We start from the raw sequence: 16,283 nt of genomic DNA, 5'->3' as shown, positions 1-16,283 counted from the left end.
AAAAGTCTGATTAATGGATTGATGGACGGAAAAAGTCTACACAACCTTGTTGAAATGCCAGGTTTTTGTTATATGGGCAAATGATACCAAGATAAATCAAATGTGGAAAAGAGAAAGATTTGGGGTAGAAGTAACAAGTAAAGAACTGAGATTATGCTGTTGAACAAGTATGCACACCCTCTTATAACGTGGGGGTGAGGCTGTATTCAAAATTAACCAATCACACTCAAATTTCTCTTAAATTGGGAGTCAGCACACATCTGCCATTTCAAAGTGTCTGTGATTTAGTGCTAATAAAGTTCAGATCCGAAAATTGAAGGCAATAAATGACGCTCAGTGACGCAAAAATTAATTGATCAATCAAAAAATCAATTATGAAATTGTTAAATAATTACTTTTTAAAAATCAATGATTGTTTGGATGCCTTTTGCAAATGCTCAGAATTTCAGCTTGTCAACAAGTTTCTGTTGTCTATCATTGACAGCAGACTATCCATTTTAAGTGGGAGCACAAAACCTCGAGGCTTCAGCTAGAAATCGTAAAAAATAAACGCAAGGATTTAAATTTGTATTTAAATGGTGGCAGTTGCATTCTCCCAATTAATTTGAGTTTGAATGTTAAGGGTTAATTCTGATGTCAGATTATCCCAGATGTTAATTCTTACTAGTTTTTCAATTGTTGCACAGGTTATTGGTTACGATAACGGTAGAAAATGTTTTGAATCGATTTTTCTTGGTTTCATTTTCTTCATCGGGAAAATATGGCATTGAATTGATTTATCTTGGTTTCATTTTCTTAATCAGGAAGACCTGGCATTTGAACAGGGGTTTATAGACTTTTATATCCATTCCATGTGCATTCGTTTTATTAACGCCTCATTTCCATGCGCTGCGTCAACTGTGCTTTACGCCTTGTTAGTCTGTAAACAGCACAAACTATTAAGAGGCATTAGTATTCGCGCAACAGATGGTTTTGTGGTGCTGATTGTCGTTCCGAGGCTGATACTTTCACATTAGGCTTAGTTGATGCGCTGCATGTTGCAATGCACTCATAAGGTGAACAGCAGACCTCCTGACCCCCCTTCTCACTGAGGAACAGAGTGGGCCGTGCTTGCCTTTCCAATAAGCTTGGCGGTCTGGTTGATATTAAGAGGGCATGACGCTTTCAAAGTGCGTTCTGATTCACGCTCTTAGGGGGGATATGTGGAATGTAGAAAATGCACACAAAGGATTATGTGCATGCTTTCAGAAAACAATGTGTAGTTTTCCACATCACACATCTGCCAACGGAGCGTAGGCTTACCCCCTTTGATCAAACCACTAACCTGATTTCCTTTGACTAGTTAACCCTTGTAAAAAGTGGAGTAAAATATGTCTTAAAATGTCATTCATAATGCAGGGCATTTGCAGATCAGCGCTCCTCAATTGGGCAGAAACAATTATAGATAATGGACATACTATTCTAGAAAATGGACGTTTGGATAGACCATAACCCAGGGTGACTTGGTGCAGTGGCTAGCACATCCGCCTCACGGTTAAGGGACCCGAGAAAAATTCCAGCTGACTTCGGCCGAGTTTGTATGTTCTGCTTGAGCCTGCATGGATTCTCTCCGGCGCTCTGGCTTCCTCCCACATCCCAAAAACATGCATGGCAGGTGAATAGGACACTCAAATTTATCCTTAGGTATGACTGGGTGCGTGAATGGTTGTTCGTCTCTGTGTACCCTGCAATTGGCTGGCAACCAGCTCAGCCCCCCCCCATGTCAGCTGGGATAGGAACCAGCAAAACCTCAAAACCTGCAACCCTTGTGAGGAAAAGCAGCTGTAGAAAATGGATGGATGGACGGACTCTTACCCTAACATGCTCATGAAATATACATTAGCTACTGTACAATTCCCAACAAAAAGGTAGTGTTTTATCTACGGATGTTCAACAGTATTCCTTTTTAAACCGAGACCAATACAACTACTCAACATTTAAGTGGTCAAAGATAAGCAATCGGATTAACTGTATATGAGGTTTGAAAATGTTGAGAAACGGTGCTTATACAGTCTAAGGTTTTGTGATGCTGAAACTTAAGACTCTGAAGTAACTTACTGCATATGTAAATGATCTCACTGGGACCTTTGGTTTTTTTTTATGGAAAAATTCAAAGTACTGGATCTCATGAATGTGTTTCCTTTAGTGAGAATCAAGCCAATTAATCCGAACATTTGTCTTTTAGCCATACATGGTCAATACCGACGCTATCTTGTTTTCATCCAAAGATGCATAACAGATCAAAATGTCACACCAAACCCACTCTTGCTTTTTTTGAGCGGGAATAGATAACCATCGTCTGCTTGATGTAATTCCGCATATGTCGCTAGCGTCATGGGTCCAAAGGTCCTTTAAGGCATAATAATTTCATTAGCAGTGGCTATTACATTTTCTTCTTCCATCAGGACATGAAGGGAAGCCATACATCAAGATAAGTGCTTTAAAGCATCAGCCTTGCATGGCTGCTGCTTTTTCTGTGTGGTACAATTGCAAGACGTTTGTGTGTGCAGCCTGAGCCCTGCAGATCTAGCTGCTGATGAGCTTTACAGACGGCAAGGGAAACATCGCTTCACCAAAAAAAAAAAAAAAAAAAAAAAACAGAACCTGTCTGTCAATAGAAAAAAAATGTGCCACCCCCACCTTCCCCTCCATATCCAATATATGGCCTGAAGAAAAGAAAAACAAATCTCTTCACATATTATTCCCTTCAAGCAAACTGAGCCTACATTGTCTCAGGAGGTCTAGGGAGGAATCTTCTACTGCAAGGTCAGAGGAACACAGACGCCTTCAGGCAAATGCTCCAGAAGAAAAAAAAAAAAACTTTTGTTTTTTAAAAAGGTACACCTTTATTCTTTCCAAACTAAAATAGTTCTAACTAGGACTGCCACAGAATCACGCCTGGTCCCCGGAGGATTATCATCAAAAACAACATAGACGTAGGTTCAAAGTTTACCCAAGAAATACGTACAGTATTTTTTTTCAATGAATGTGAAACTGATTTAGGCAAGGAAGCAATACTTTTAGGAATGATTACTATACCAAATAGTCGGGAATTATCCAATTATCAATATCGCACCGATGACTGGCCTGATCTCATCTGTGCAGCCGATACCGAAAATCGGACGCTCTTTTGGAGCAGTTTTAGGATCGCACACTAGAGATTACAAACCGGAAGAATAGAAAATTGCTCTATGTTGATGATAATTTAAGAAAAATGTTGATCTTTCATTGTTCATTGGAGGATTTTTTTTAAAGAGTGTACTGTATCAAAACTACTTGTATTATTGGTACTCAGTATCAGTAACTATTCAAGAGTTGCGTATTAGTACTGCTATTGGTCTGGAGAGAAAAATAAAACTAGTATCAAATGTCTATCAAGTCATTATCATTAGCCAGTGAATACAGAGAAGCAGAATTCCATTTAGTTGTGATCAGTTACACAGTGACAATGCCAATGTGTAAATATCTTCAATGGCTCATACAAGTGCCAGCATAGCATCCAGCCTCGCACCATGAATTCCAAATTTATGACGTGACAAAAGCCACGGATGAACTACACCAAAAATGGTGTCTTAATCTGTTTCACAATGTTAAATATAATGACACAAGGTGGGAAATTTTCAGCAGACAACTGCCGGAGAGAGAAAATAAATATAATCATTCAAGTGTTACATGGGAGAAAATGGCCCAAGCTGAAATTTAACAAAATGATCTCATTATCAGAAATCTGCTGGGAGCTGTTACCGTCTTAAAGGTTCATAGAACAAATAACCGAGGCTCTCTTCCTTTCGTGTGAGCTCTGCTTATAGCGTGAGCGTGATAGGGCAACCCGTCTAACATTAGCGGGCTGGTAATCTTGCCATTCCCTTTGCCCCGACTGACATTCATTGAAACCGTTTTTCATGACAAAGTTATGGTATGACACCACCACACATTCAAATCAAAGTGTCCTTTTGTGAAAATGAAAATGACAAAGAGCATAATTGGCTCAATTTATGCACCGCAAAAATTAATTTAACAAAGACCTCATTCACTTAAGTATCCAGACACGGCAATAATACTGCACGCAACGTGGGCCTTCCAAAGGAATATAATGCACTGTGATTTGTTTGCACCGAGGGGATAAATCAGCATAAAAAAGTCTGCATTAAAATGACAGTGAAGGGACACCACATAATACTTAACAATTCCCTCCAGGGAACACAAGGCCACTTGACCTCTTCAGACATCCCATTAGTAAATTAAGTATCACTCCCAATTACCGGACAAGCATCTCTTCACCTTCCCCGGGAGGTCTGCCACTGGCGCTGTGAAATACTCAACAGCAAAGTAAAGCGTCTTATCATAAAAAACATCTGAAGCACAAGCCAAAGATTCACTTGGGGGAGTAATTGTCACCTAAAGAGTTGCCACTTCACTTATTTGAATAAAAACTAAATTTGGGGACACGGAGGAACCTTTAATCATGCCTGAAAAATGCTTGTCTCCTTGCTCTGTTTACAAGGCATCAACACAAAAAGTTAACCACTCAATTTTTTGCTTTCTGTGGATCGTGAAAGAGATGGATGCAGTGCCAGAAAAAGCTTGTGAAGTTTTTTTCCACCCAACACTTCTCTCTCACCTTTTTCGGAATTAAAAACTGTGAATTATAACATCTGCAAAGGAGGTGGTGTTTTTTTCCCCTTTTATGCACTGTGAATACAGTTTTCCGGATTTTCTTCCTCCAGAGGTAGTTTCTGAGGCAGGAAAATAATCTATTCCGAAAGGAATTCTACAATGGGCTGTTCAACAGCTCATCGGCTCACCCGTTTTCTGAACTTGGTCATGTGAAGTTCACAAGCTGTGTTGTGAATGGCTGTTAACTGAGCAACTGTAATATTATTTTCTGTTGATGGCTAGTGGCAAAAAGGCTTCCCTCTGAGATGGGTAAAAATGTGGATTTTGCTACTGGATTCATGTGATAACATATTTTGTGCACTCTATATGAAAAAATGTGTCAAATTCTACTGTGTATACTGGTGGTGCTGGGAGCTAACTGCGTTGCCCATTTGTATGTGGTGAATTCCCCTTCAGTCTCTGCATTCTGCATCAGTGATCTACGCCGCAAAAAAAACAAGGGCAATGAGCAAGAACAATTTCGGTTAGGACAGCTAAAGAAGTTGCTACTTTAGACTATAAAGTAAACCCAAATACAAAACAGCATAAACTTAGACATTGTCAATTTGCTGTACGCATACAGTATATGTGGCACAACGCATATGAGTCAAGAGCACATCTGAGCAGATTTTTGCGCGTTAGCTGTGTATATGGGAATGCAACGGCAGAACGTTTTCAACTTTTCCTAGAAGGTGCTTTGGTTTCAAATGTTTGCATCTCTAAACCCCCAAAACCCTGCCAGCATTCAAACAAAAGGCACCTCTGGTAGAATGTCTACTAGGGCTGCCCGATTATGTCCAAATTAATAATTACGATTATTTAGGTCAATATTGAAATCACATCATTATATTTGGTCAAACATGTTTATTTTGTGCCCTTTTTTAAATAAGCAGTATATAAAGGTTTCAAGGCTTGATACTTACAAATAATTATAATAAACTAAAATAAATGAATAAAGTAAATAATATTTTAAACAAATTCACAAGACATGGTAAAAACTTGGCACACAGGGCTACACAGCTAACTTACTGAGTACAAACCAATGACAAATCAATTATTTACTTTTAAGCACATTTTAATCAATTAGCAGTCAAAATGTCATTTTTGGTCATTTCAAACCGAATTTATACCTTTTCGCCAGTCTAGCACTGTATATACAAGGAATCAGGTGAGAAACTCAATGCCATTTCACACAGATAACTAATATGTTAGGGTGAGAAAAGCTGAGACTTTGGTCATGAAAATATGTGGGAAACATTGCCCCCTGGTGATAGGATGACAAAGTACTTTTTTTGACTTGTAATATGAAAAAGTGCTTGACTTTTTAAATGTTAATATCGCAGAGATCAGCTTAATTAGACACGCAAACCTAACTGGACAAGTAGGATCAAACTATTTTTAAAAACCGTTGCAATCCAAGTATGTGTGTGTGTGTGTGTGTGTGTGTGCGTGTGTGTGTGTGTAGTGTGTATGTGTGAATGCTGCTCTCCACAATCTCGATGGAAAAAACAGTGCGAGTGAATGTTGATCCCCATCATGTAACCTCAGGACCGCTGAACCAAATAAAAAGAGAGGGTTCGGAGAGACTTCACAACGCGGAAGAATTGTGTTTGCGCAGTCCTTCTCCGTTCTCTTCATGCATGAGCTGGTAAAAACATGCTTTTTCTCCTTCTTTGTGTTTAGTTTCTCACAAATGTCTAACAGGTGACCCTTACACATATGTACATCGACACAAACGCCCATTTATCAAGTTTAAAACAAACTAGTGTGCCCACTTTCTGTGTTGGAAAACAAGTTGATATAACATTTATGGTGACAATCCTATTCAGATTCCACAAATGCAATATTAATCAGAGAATCACGTTTAAATCAGTGGGGCTGCAAAGAACACATTGTGAGAATTTTTTTTGGGGCACAGTTCCCCCCTAAGGGGTGCTATCCGAAAAGCGTTAAAAGTTACCAAAAAAAGAAAAGTTGAATAAATACTTTTTCTTCCTTTTGAGGGAATTTCTGTTGCTAATGTATTTTGATGCACTAGATGTTTTTCTTCCATAAGTCCATTACTTTCCACTTCATCTTTTTTTTTTTTGGGTAAACCAAGAAGTCACACATTAGGAAGTATGTGCCCTGCAGTGGGGAAAGAACTTTTAAGTCTATGTTTCACATGAGGGGAGTAACTAATGATTTCTGGTCTGTGAAAAAGCAAAAAACATTCCCTGAAATAACAAAGTTAGCAGGAGGATGCAACATCTAAAAATACAACAGAGAACTTTGGTCTTTAATGTCAGGGTTTGAACAATCATGATAGTTAATGGTGCTTTGGCTGGGTTTGGAAGAATTGCGGCTTGTAGAGATGTTTTTCTGCATGGGTCTTTTTTTTCAGGATAATTGTTTGATTCTTTTTAAATGCAGCAGTCTGAAAAACATTCACACTGGTGGTTAGAAACAATGCAATCGGAGAGTTTTGCATTGTTTCTTTTTCAACACTTGTAAAGCTATTTTACCAAGCATCCGCATCGCAACAGCAGATGTATGTCAGGGCTGCGTGACATGGCTGTCAAGCCTGATGGCGCAGAAACAAAGGTCAGTGCATTTTTCAAAAACTTTTCCCGTATTGAGAGATTTGGGTTTACAAATGGACAAATTTACAAATGTCATGAGCACTTGTAGCTTGATAACCTCGAAAGGATCCTGTTTTCTCATCTGCACTCTCACTTAGCCAGTAACTGAACGCTTTTAATTCCAACTCCTGATATATGTGCCGCTGTGAAAAAGGCTCAGTGAAAGAGGGCTGCTGTCTACTACGAGTTCACGCCCAGCGGCATGTCATTGAAGATGGCTTCGGGCTGCCGATGTGGTAGACTTCGGTGCCGAACAAAGACACAGCCTTCAAAACGGCAAGAATGTGAGGTCAGCAACTGACACAGGGCTCCTCTGTAGAGCGCCAAAAGAAGCGCTGCATAATGTCGCAAGTAATGAAAAAGAAAAGCAGTTCTCCTCAGTAGTAGCTTGTGCGTAAGAGTAAGCCTACAGGGCTGAGGTCACGTTTAGTAGGAGTTTGGTGAGTTCTGCAGATACATACGGTCTAGTTCACTGAATGGTTTTTTTTCCATCCGACTACGAGGTTGCCAAGTAAAAAGCATGAGTATCCATTTACAACCTAATAGAGGATTTACATAAAATATACATTATATAGTGGTTATATTAGCAATAAATTGTCTATAATACACAATAGGCTTTAGCGAATCAAATTTAATTCGATAGGTCGTGTTTGGAATCGGCCAAAGGAATCACAGAACAGGCACCACAATGTGTTGAACTGAAGCAGATGTGGGCAAAGAGAACACAGCTCTAAACCCCAAATGGAGCGGCTTCAGAAAAGAACGTAACAGGCCAGATCCATGTTTCATTTATGGGCCAGAGGCTTTGAATGAAAGCTTCACCTTCAGCACAAAAGCTGCGTTGACCCAAGTGACTTCCCTCAACCCTGGGACAAACCCCAAATAAAAGTCTGATACAATAGTCTTACAATTGGACTTTACGGGCTTTCGTGCACAAATATCTGAGATTCGCTACTGACCTCTTTTTATGATTCGATAAGAACCCCGGGCTGCAAATATCACTGTGTGTTGCTTCTGCTTTGCCTTTCTGAATCTATAAGATAACATTTTAATAACAAAAAGATGTTCATTAAGTGTCATTTGGAAAACAAAAGCACACATCTCTGCAGTCATTCTCCAAGGTGGCTGTGTTCTCATCACAGCTAATGGAGCCCCTCTTAAAGAATTCATTAAAGCGCTGCAAAGACTCGAGTGGCGAATTTGAACAAAGATCTGCTTGGAAGATGGGTGTGGCTGCCAGTTTTTCATATGGAGGAGGGATACCCCCCTAGCCCCCCAAAGTCAGGTTGCACGCTAAGTGCAGAAACAGGCAGCGGTGGCTGTGTGTGTGCCCTCTCAGAGGGGTGTGTACTGTTCCATATTCATGACAAAGACAGAAGCGGGAGCAAGAAGTCGCCATCATACACTCATTTGCTTGAAAAGAGGCGCCTTCACAATACAGTCGGCAGGAGTCCGCAAGAATGCAGTGAAAGCTCGAAGGAGGGCTGGGGGGGGTTATGTCAATGACAAAAGACGAGGCAACCTCACTTTTTTTGTCTCTGAAACAAGTCCTACCCAATTTCTTGGTCTTCACCAAAACCCAGGCCTTCTACCTTCATGCATGTCAATGGAGTAGTTCCTGCATAAAGAAGAAAGTGCTACAGCAGGACAGCGTGAACTCTCTCCCTTTATTTCTGACACAATGCAACTCTGCTCCTTTCCCGTCAGATAAAAAATAAATAGATAAATCATTATTTTCTTTTTTCTTTTTTTTAACAGGACAGAGAAGAGCCTGTGGCCAAAATAAGAGAAATAGCAAAAATGTTGTAATCTTACTTGCTTTGGTGCCACAATCCAGGATGCAGCTAGAAATTTTTGAATTCAAACGAGACAATTATTCTTCTACCAGAGTAAATCTAAATGTTTTTTTTTTTTTGTTTTCTATCACTTGAACTAGTAATGTGTTTTTGTGAATTTATTTTGCATTTGTTTTATTCAAGTGCAGTACATTGTCATCTTTCAGGTTGAATTTATGGAACTCAAATGTTTGGAATAAATGGGTCATATTTTCTTAAATCTACCATTGCTGATTTAAAAAAAAAAAAAAAAAAAAAAAAAAGCACATATCATTCCTGCTGATTTCGGATCGATATTGGTACCAGACACTATTCAAGGCCCAACATTGGTAGCATATTGAAAGTGAAACCTAGAAGATTTGCGAGCATATATCAAATTATCTGTCTTGAGCCGAAAAATTTGGGGAAACTCTTTCAGGTAGTGAAGCATCAGGCAACCATTTGTTCCTCAACATGGATTCCTAACTCAATTCTACACGGATTGGAAAAAAGAAAAAGCCCACAACATTAAGCAGGTACAAGCGTAAAGCAGGCCATCTTCACCTGACTTGCAAATTAAAACAAAATTGGACGCCTGAAGAGGCTATTTCAACAGGGATTAAAATGTGGGGAAAAAAAGTGAATGTGTCCCGCAGCAATGCTCTCAGAGCGGGTCGAGGCAATCACCAAAGTGTAATTAAGATTCACTTGCTGCTGTTTTACTGACAATCCTGAGTGTAAAACTGTCTAGGGCAAACAAAAGTGCACCCTTTTCACATTGAATTATTCCCTAGGAAACACTTTTTTTTTCATTCTATCAAGGCAACGTTAGTCATAAATCTTCCTGCTCTGACAATGAGGAAGTTCAGGGTTTTCATGCATAAAGCTAATTTTCTTCCCTCTCCCGCCTGTGAACAGCAGCGACCAAAACGGGCTTCACCACTGTTGGAAGCGTCTTAATCTGATCATAGGCAATAAAGGTTAAAAGCTGAGAGTCATGTATCTCATTGTGAGTGATGGCAACAGAGGACTTTGCTTCCATACGCGTGGCCCTCCACTAAAACAAACACTCCTGCACAAACCACCTGTTCGGTTGCGGCCGTGGAGACAGGCAAGCGGGAGTGTTACTGGGATGCAAACAAAGGCCACAGAACATGTGTGGTGAGCATGTGTGGTGTCCAGGTTACTGTTTTTATGCGAGTGAGCTCTTAAATGTTAAAGTGATTTGCACATTTGAGAAGGCTCGCCATTAGGGCATAAAATTGACTGTCGCAAGCGCACTGGACACAATCCCCTGTCTACAACAAATGACTGTGATTACAAAACAATTAAGAATGGAGGCTGCCAGAAAAGACTGTATTTGTGGAAATTATCAACAGAATAGAAGATGAGCAAACAATGAAAAGCAGAGTGAGGTGTAGCAATTGATTAACTTGTGTGGTGCATTGTGGGGAATAAATTGGAGGGAAAAATGGAATACACAAGTAGATTGTGTTCTGAATGAAAATAAAGTGACGTCATCTGCAGGGAGTCAAACCATACTGCTTGTGTGATTTAAGCAGGAGGTCAGAAATATTTAAAATGCATTGATTTTTTTTGTAAGTTTGATTTAGGCTGCACTGTCCAAGGCTAAATTTTGGTATTAGGGACACAGCAATACTATTGTGAGCCCAATACTGCTTTAGCTGCTGCTTTACCTTTTGGGTAAAGTTAAAGTTTCAACCTAAATTACAATTTTTCTACAATTTTGCGATCTTTTTTTCAAATCAAGCTTTCCTACATAAAGCGCAGCATCAATTTGAAAGAAAATTAAAGGATTTTAGGTATGCCCGTAGTTGATAAATTGGTGTCAGACGCTCATCAACATACATTGTGTCTTTACATGATGCATCTCAGAGAATGGAGAGAAAATACACACAGAAAAAGCTATCTTCAGCCATGCACATCATTTACTTCCTGTTAGTAGAATGCAATAAGGGAGTGCTTAAGTATCGACGGTCGGTATTAGTAGCCATCAGAACAGCTGATAGCGATAAATAGTATCAGGACAGTCATCATCCCCTTACAGGCTGTGAACTTAATGATGTGATGCTGTAGTGTTAATTGGCGATATTTTGAGAGCCCTACTACAAGGATAACAGCAAGCCTTGTTTACCTGTATTCTAGAGAACACTAAATATCATCAAGATTCCATCATTTACACCCATATTTATGTTGTGTGAGGTTTCATTAGGCACCTCAGAATTGAAATAAGCTTGGGTGTGATATGCAACGCTAATAGGGAATCCTGTGAGCCCTTCCCCTCCTCACCCCTCCTCCTACGCTACTCTATTTAATTTACAGCGGGGCCCTGCTCGTATGAATTTGCCACTCTTTGTTGGGGTGGAGTGTGCACGCCGCCTCAAACCCCCAACCGCAGTTTGGTATCTGACGTTGGCGCTCTTGGAAAGAGTGAAGGCGGCAACGTGATAAACCATGTGTACGCTGGAGGCGGTGGCTCGAAGACAGACGTTCCGTTCTCATTGAACTTGAACTATAATGGCAGGCTTCCATCCAAATGTTAATTTGGAAAAACCTATGCATGGCAATAAAAGCCAACTTCCTCACTAATCAGTTGACTTGATCTTGTGTGTAATTCTGACTAACAATATCATTATCCTGAGATAAATTTTCCCCAGTGTTAACTACACAGGAACTTTCAAGGCTTTTTGATGCGTCAAACTCACACTATGAATGCAACAATCCCTCAAGTGACTTTAACACTGGCATCTTGGCGGCTTTGTATTACGTGTGCAAGATAATGGCACTGCTGTCGCATGCACTCGCCTTAGTGCCTTGACATCCCTTCCAGCAGGAATCCATCAAAAATCTGTCCGTCACACGTCCATCGACATTCAAAGCAAGCTGCCCCAAACATCCAATTCATTCAGGTACAAAGATACGCAGGCTTTGAGGAGCAATTGGAGCTACCTAAATATCTTCAAGGATACATGGGGTTTACGTGAGGATTCAATTAAGAGGGTTGACCAAGTTCAAACTGATAAGCATTGTAAAATTCAGAATCTCATCCCGAATTATTGGTGAGTACTTGGTGATATTTTAGTGATGATGCAACATTTCAAACAGCATACAAACAATGAGTTTGTGTTAGCAGAATGAGAACATGACAGCATACTCAGTTAGCAACGGTGTTAATTGTTTTTTGGCCAACCAATGTTTTCCATGCAAATATTTCAATATGACTTCACTACCGAGGTTAAATTGTCAACATAAGAACAGAAATCTGTCATTAAGACCAGACTGAACTTACCTGTATTGAATTTAGCGAGCAATACAAATCATTAAGTAGGTAGCGTGGAAACACATCGCTACAAAAACACATTCATTGTATCGAAAATCTTTTGAGACCTCCACAAACACCTATAAATTTAAAGAATATTCTTTTATCCCAATGAAATGCCGACTTTTTTCAGGATATTTTTTTAATCATTATTTCTTAACCCTTGGGTGTATTTTGTAACAAGACTTTCAAAGAAAATGGTTCTGCTTTTGAAATGTGATAATGAAGTCAATTATGTAAGTATTAGTTTTATTTTCACCTCTCAATGGTTAAAGAGGTTTGCAAACATCTGCTTTTACTGTTGCAAAAAAGAAATAGATTTTGTTGCCAATTTGTCGAAAAACTACAGACCAAACGATCAACCAACTCCTTCAAAGGGGTTATTTGTGTTATAAAGGTTAATCAATTTACCATAGAAAAAAAAGTCTGCAGTTTCCATGATCTCTTATGGGATGTTTTTTGAACAAATGGAGTGAATATTCAGTTTGCGTTTGACTTTATGGTTCACCTGTATATAGCCACAGAGCCAATTATTTGTTAGCTGAGGCACTCAAGCAGACAGATGAGCAAGCTGATACGCACAGCCCTATTTTAAGAGCAGGAATGGCAAAAACTGAAATACAGATGCAGCATATTTTTTATTCAAAGACCAGGCAGACTTGTCAGGACTGAGTTTTCCACAAAGGGATACTTTTCATGTGTTAGAGAGGGAAGGAGCAAGGGAGATTTGAGGAGGGGGCCATCTGCTTTCTTGTGGAGCGGAGACAAGATGGGACACGCACGCTAAGCCGCACACAACTTCCACCATGCTATGAAACCTTCAATTAAAAGTAGCCTCGATAATCCCGGTGTGCAAGTCTGGACGAGGCCCGGCACGGGATGAAAGAGGGGATCCATCTCAGGTGAAATTGGGTGGGTGTGTGAGACCCACCCGCCTTTACCACCGGCTGCTCATCCCCACCAACCCCTCCCTACTAAGTCCATTAGTGGTGGAAGAGCCCCAGTTGCTTGACAAGTAATACCAGCTGTGACACCGAGCGCAGGATGGTTGTGCGTTCTGCGGTAAGGGAGGGGAAGGGTGGGGGTGTTTTGGGTGGTTGGGGGTAGGGTGGAGATGAGGGAGTGAACAAAAAAAAACATCTTTCCAGACTGCTCCCGGAGAGATTTAGGGCTGAGTTTGTCTTTTTATGTGAGCCTTAAACACAAAGACTAGAAAGTAGGGATGGGAAACATATGGCCCGTGTGCCGTATAGTAGCAACGTGATAAGTGGCCATCTTCTTTGTGGAAATTTCTAAAGAAAAACATGGAATCAGCACAATATACCACATAAGAAATGCAAATGAATTCACCCGCCCAAAATAAAATACTGTAATTGACTGCTTTCGTTCCGTACATGACATACTCTGATGCCTACAGTGTTTTTTTTTCACCATTAATCTTCCATCTGTGCTTGTTTAGTCATGTTATTAAGGCAGATGTTGGCGTTTGAAATACAGTATGCCGCTAATTTTAAGTCGTTAACTTTTTCAAATGTTGGCCTGCCCGAAAAATTGGAGGATATTTTGAACTAAAACTTGCTAGACAATCGAAGAGGCGTGTCCACAGAGTACATAAGAATTGCTGAAAAGGTGAAGTAATTCGCAATAAGCTTTTGTCTATTGTTTCTCTCAATCAAGTAAAGGTGCACTTTCTTGTCCAAACCATTATTCAAATTGGGACTTGCAGTTCTTGACACTCATCACTGTGATCATTCAAAAGGAACCTCAAGCTGGACTGAGGCGACGGCCATCTGTTGTGTGCACTAGCAAGCGCACACGTTTACACCATCACTCCTGAACACACACACACGGAGCAGCAGGCGGGGCCGTAAAAGTCTGACCTCGACCCAGTGCACTTCTCCACCATGTGAAGCATTGAGGCATGGCACGGCGGTGCAAAAAACTCTTTCGTCTCCTCTCAAATAAACAGAGTGATAGGTGCTACACGGGGGTTAATTTACAGCAGAAACAGCCGTGGTGTGACTCAGGCTGCGGTTAGAACAGCGAGTCCAGCTCCTGAGCGTCTGCAGCTTTTGCTTATTAATGGCCAGGCAGAAGGACAGGGAACATGTGGTGCTCGCTACCTGTTGGCCAGCAGGCAAGGAACTACGTTGGGAAGAAAAATTTTAAGTAGACTGCAGAACCAGTCCCTGGATCCACAACCACATTCCCAGCCCATTAGACCCTGCGCCGCAGGAGACCCCTGACCTTTTAGTGAAACTATCAAAGGCAGCCCCGTCAAATCTTGTAATCATAATCCCAGAAATCCAAGACAGGATGTGCAGGAAGCTCCATTCTGCTGCATTAAACACGAGTGGAACCACATGAAATTGAAAAGTCACCAGAGGAGAACTCATATCCTGAACTCATGCTCATACAGTTCATTCTAAGCCACAAACGGTAGATAACGTCACTGGCGGTAGGCATTAACAAGTCATGTGCTATCAGTGCAAGTCACCCAAGGGTCATAGACTTGAAAAAAAAGAGCACATGATTATTAAACACAAAACAATAAAGAAAACGGATAGCTTTATTTTGAGTGCTTTCGAATGTTCAATGATAGCCCGTGGGCCATATGTTGCTCATCGTAAATTAAATATTGAACTTTCGACGCGTTCACGGACAGAAAGCAAACCCGGAAACCTGATGAATTACAGAATGAATGGAAGAGAGAGAGAGTGTGTGTGTGTGTGTGTGTGGGGGGGGGGGGGGGTATCTTGTCGAATTATTTAATTCAAGTTGGTAACAGCAACTAAACACCAGAAGAAAGAGGATATTTTTCAGAAGGAGGACCAAAACACGTAAAAAAAAAATGCTAAAAACGGGTTGCTCGTTAAGTTTTTGTCGGCACCTGCGCGCGCGACAGGCGGGACGTTACCTCAACCTGAGTCGAGTGGTTGCACACAGAAGCCCGCACTTCCATCCAGTAACCGTGATTTAACGTTAAAAATATCAAAAATCAATCATACCTTGGCGGAGAACGGTGGCGAGTAGAAGGAAAAGGGAGCCCAGAAAGCCGGCGGACAACAAGTGCATGGCGGCGAGTCTCACGCGGGGGGGTCCTCGTGCGGTAAGCAAAAGATAGAAAGTGGATTCCCACGACGAGTTTTTGCTGATGTAAATGTCGTTTAGTGTTCTTTTAGAGATCCTGGAAAGCGCTGAAAACAGTTGAAGTTAGTTTTTTTTTTTTTTTTTGTAGGGGGGGGGGCGTCGCTCACGAACTCGGGGACTGTACTGCCAGTTGTGTTGGAACAGGTAATAGTGGAGAGCGGAGCGAGAGAGGAATGGACGGAGAGGGGAGGGGGTGAGTTCGAGAAAGGGATGGGGAGGGGGCACGTTGTGTGTGTGTGAACCACGCCCCCATCCCTCTTCTCAACCTCCTCCCTCACATACACATCCCCCTTTCCAGCTTCATCCCCTTCAAACAAGTGCTCTTCTTCTACATCACCCCCTCCACCCACACACACCCTCCTTACCCCCCATCATGTTCCCTTCCTACCTTTCCTCTCAACCTCTTTAAACTTATCTCAAACATTTCCCTCTTTTTCTCTTTATCAACATCTCCAATGCACACACCCCCACACACACATAGAGTGAATGGCGCCACAATATGAAATTCAACAAGGAGGAGTAGTGCCATTCAAAGAGACAAGTTGCCCCCCCTCAAAACCGCCACTTGTCATTTTCGGTCAAAAACTCGCTGCATCTTCAAGATAAGTGAGTGGGAGAGGTGCTTCGAGGTTAGTTATTCGTTACATTTTCTAACTAAAGTGT

General features: G+C 40.9%; 1 protein-coding gene across 2 annotated transcripts in view; it reads right to left on the bottom strand.

Moving 5' to 3' along the window:
- The window catches only part of LOC148415500 (CD166 antigen homolog A-like), a 45,023-nt gene extending 29,303 nt beyond the window's left edge, over positions 1-15,720 (bottom strand). Inside the window, exon 1 of one of the 2 annotated variants that reach the window (XM_088428211.1) lies at positions 15,479-15,720. In XM_088428211.1, the coding sequence (XP_088284337.1) occupies positions 15,479-15,545 (67 nt within the window). In that variant the 5' untranslated portion in view covers positions 15,546-15,720. The remainder of the gene's footprint in view (positions 1-15,478) is intronic. The other variant, XM_088428210.1, reaches the window with a different exon arrangement.
- Between the last annotated feature and the right edge of the window lie 563 nt (positions 15,721-16,283).

This window comes from Hippichthys cyanospilos, chromosome 11 (genome assembly GCF_059441005.1).
Source record: "Hippichthys cyanospilos isolate Australia breed blue-spotted pipefish chromosome 11, RoL_Hcya_1.0, whole genome shotgun sequence".
Classification (NCBI taxonomy): domain Eukaryota; kingdom Metazoa; phylum Chordata; class Actinopteri; order Syngnathiformes; family Syngnathidae; genus Hippichthys; species Hippichthys cyanospilos.
The sequence above is the reverse complement of the archived record's forward strand: the minus strand, read 5'-3'. Positions and strand labels throughout refer to the sequence as shown.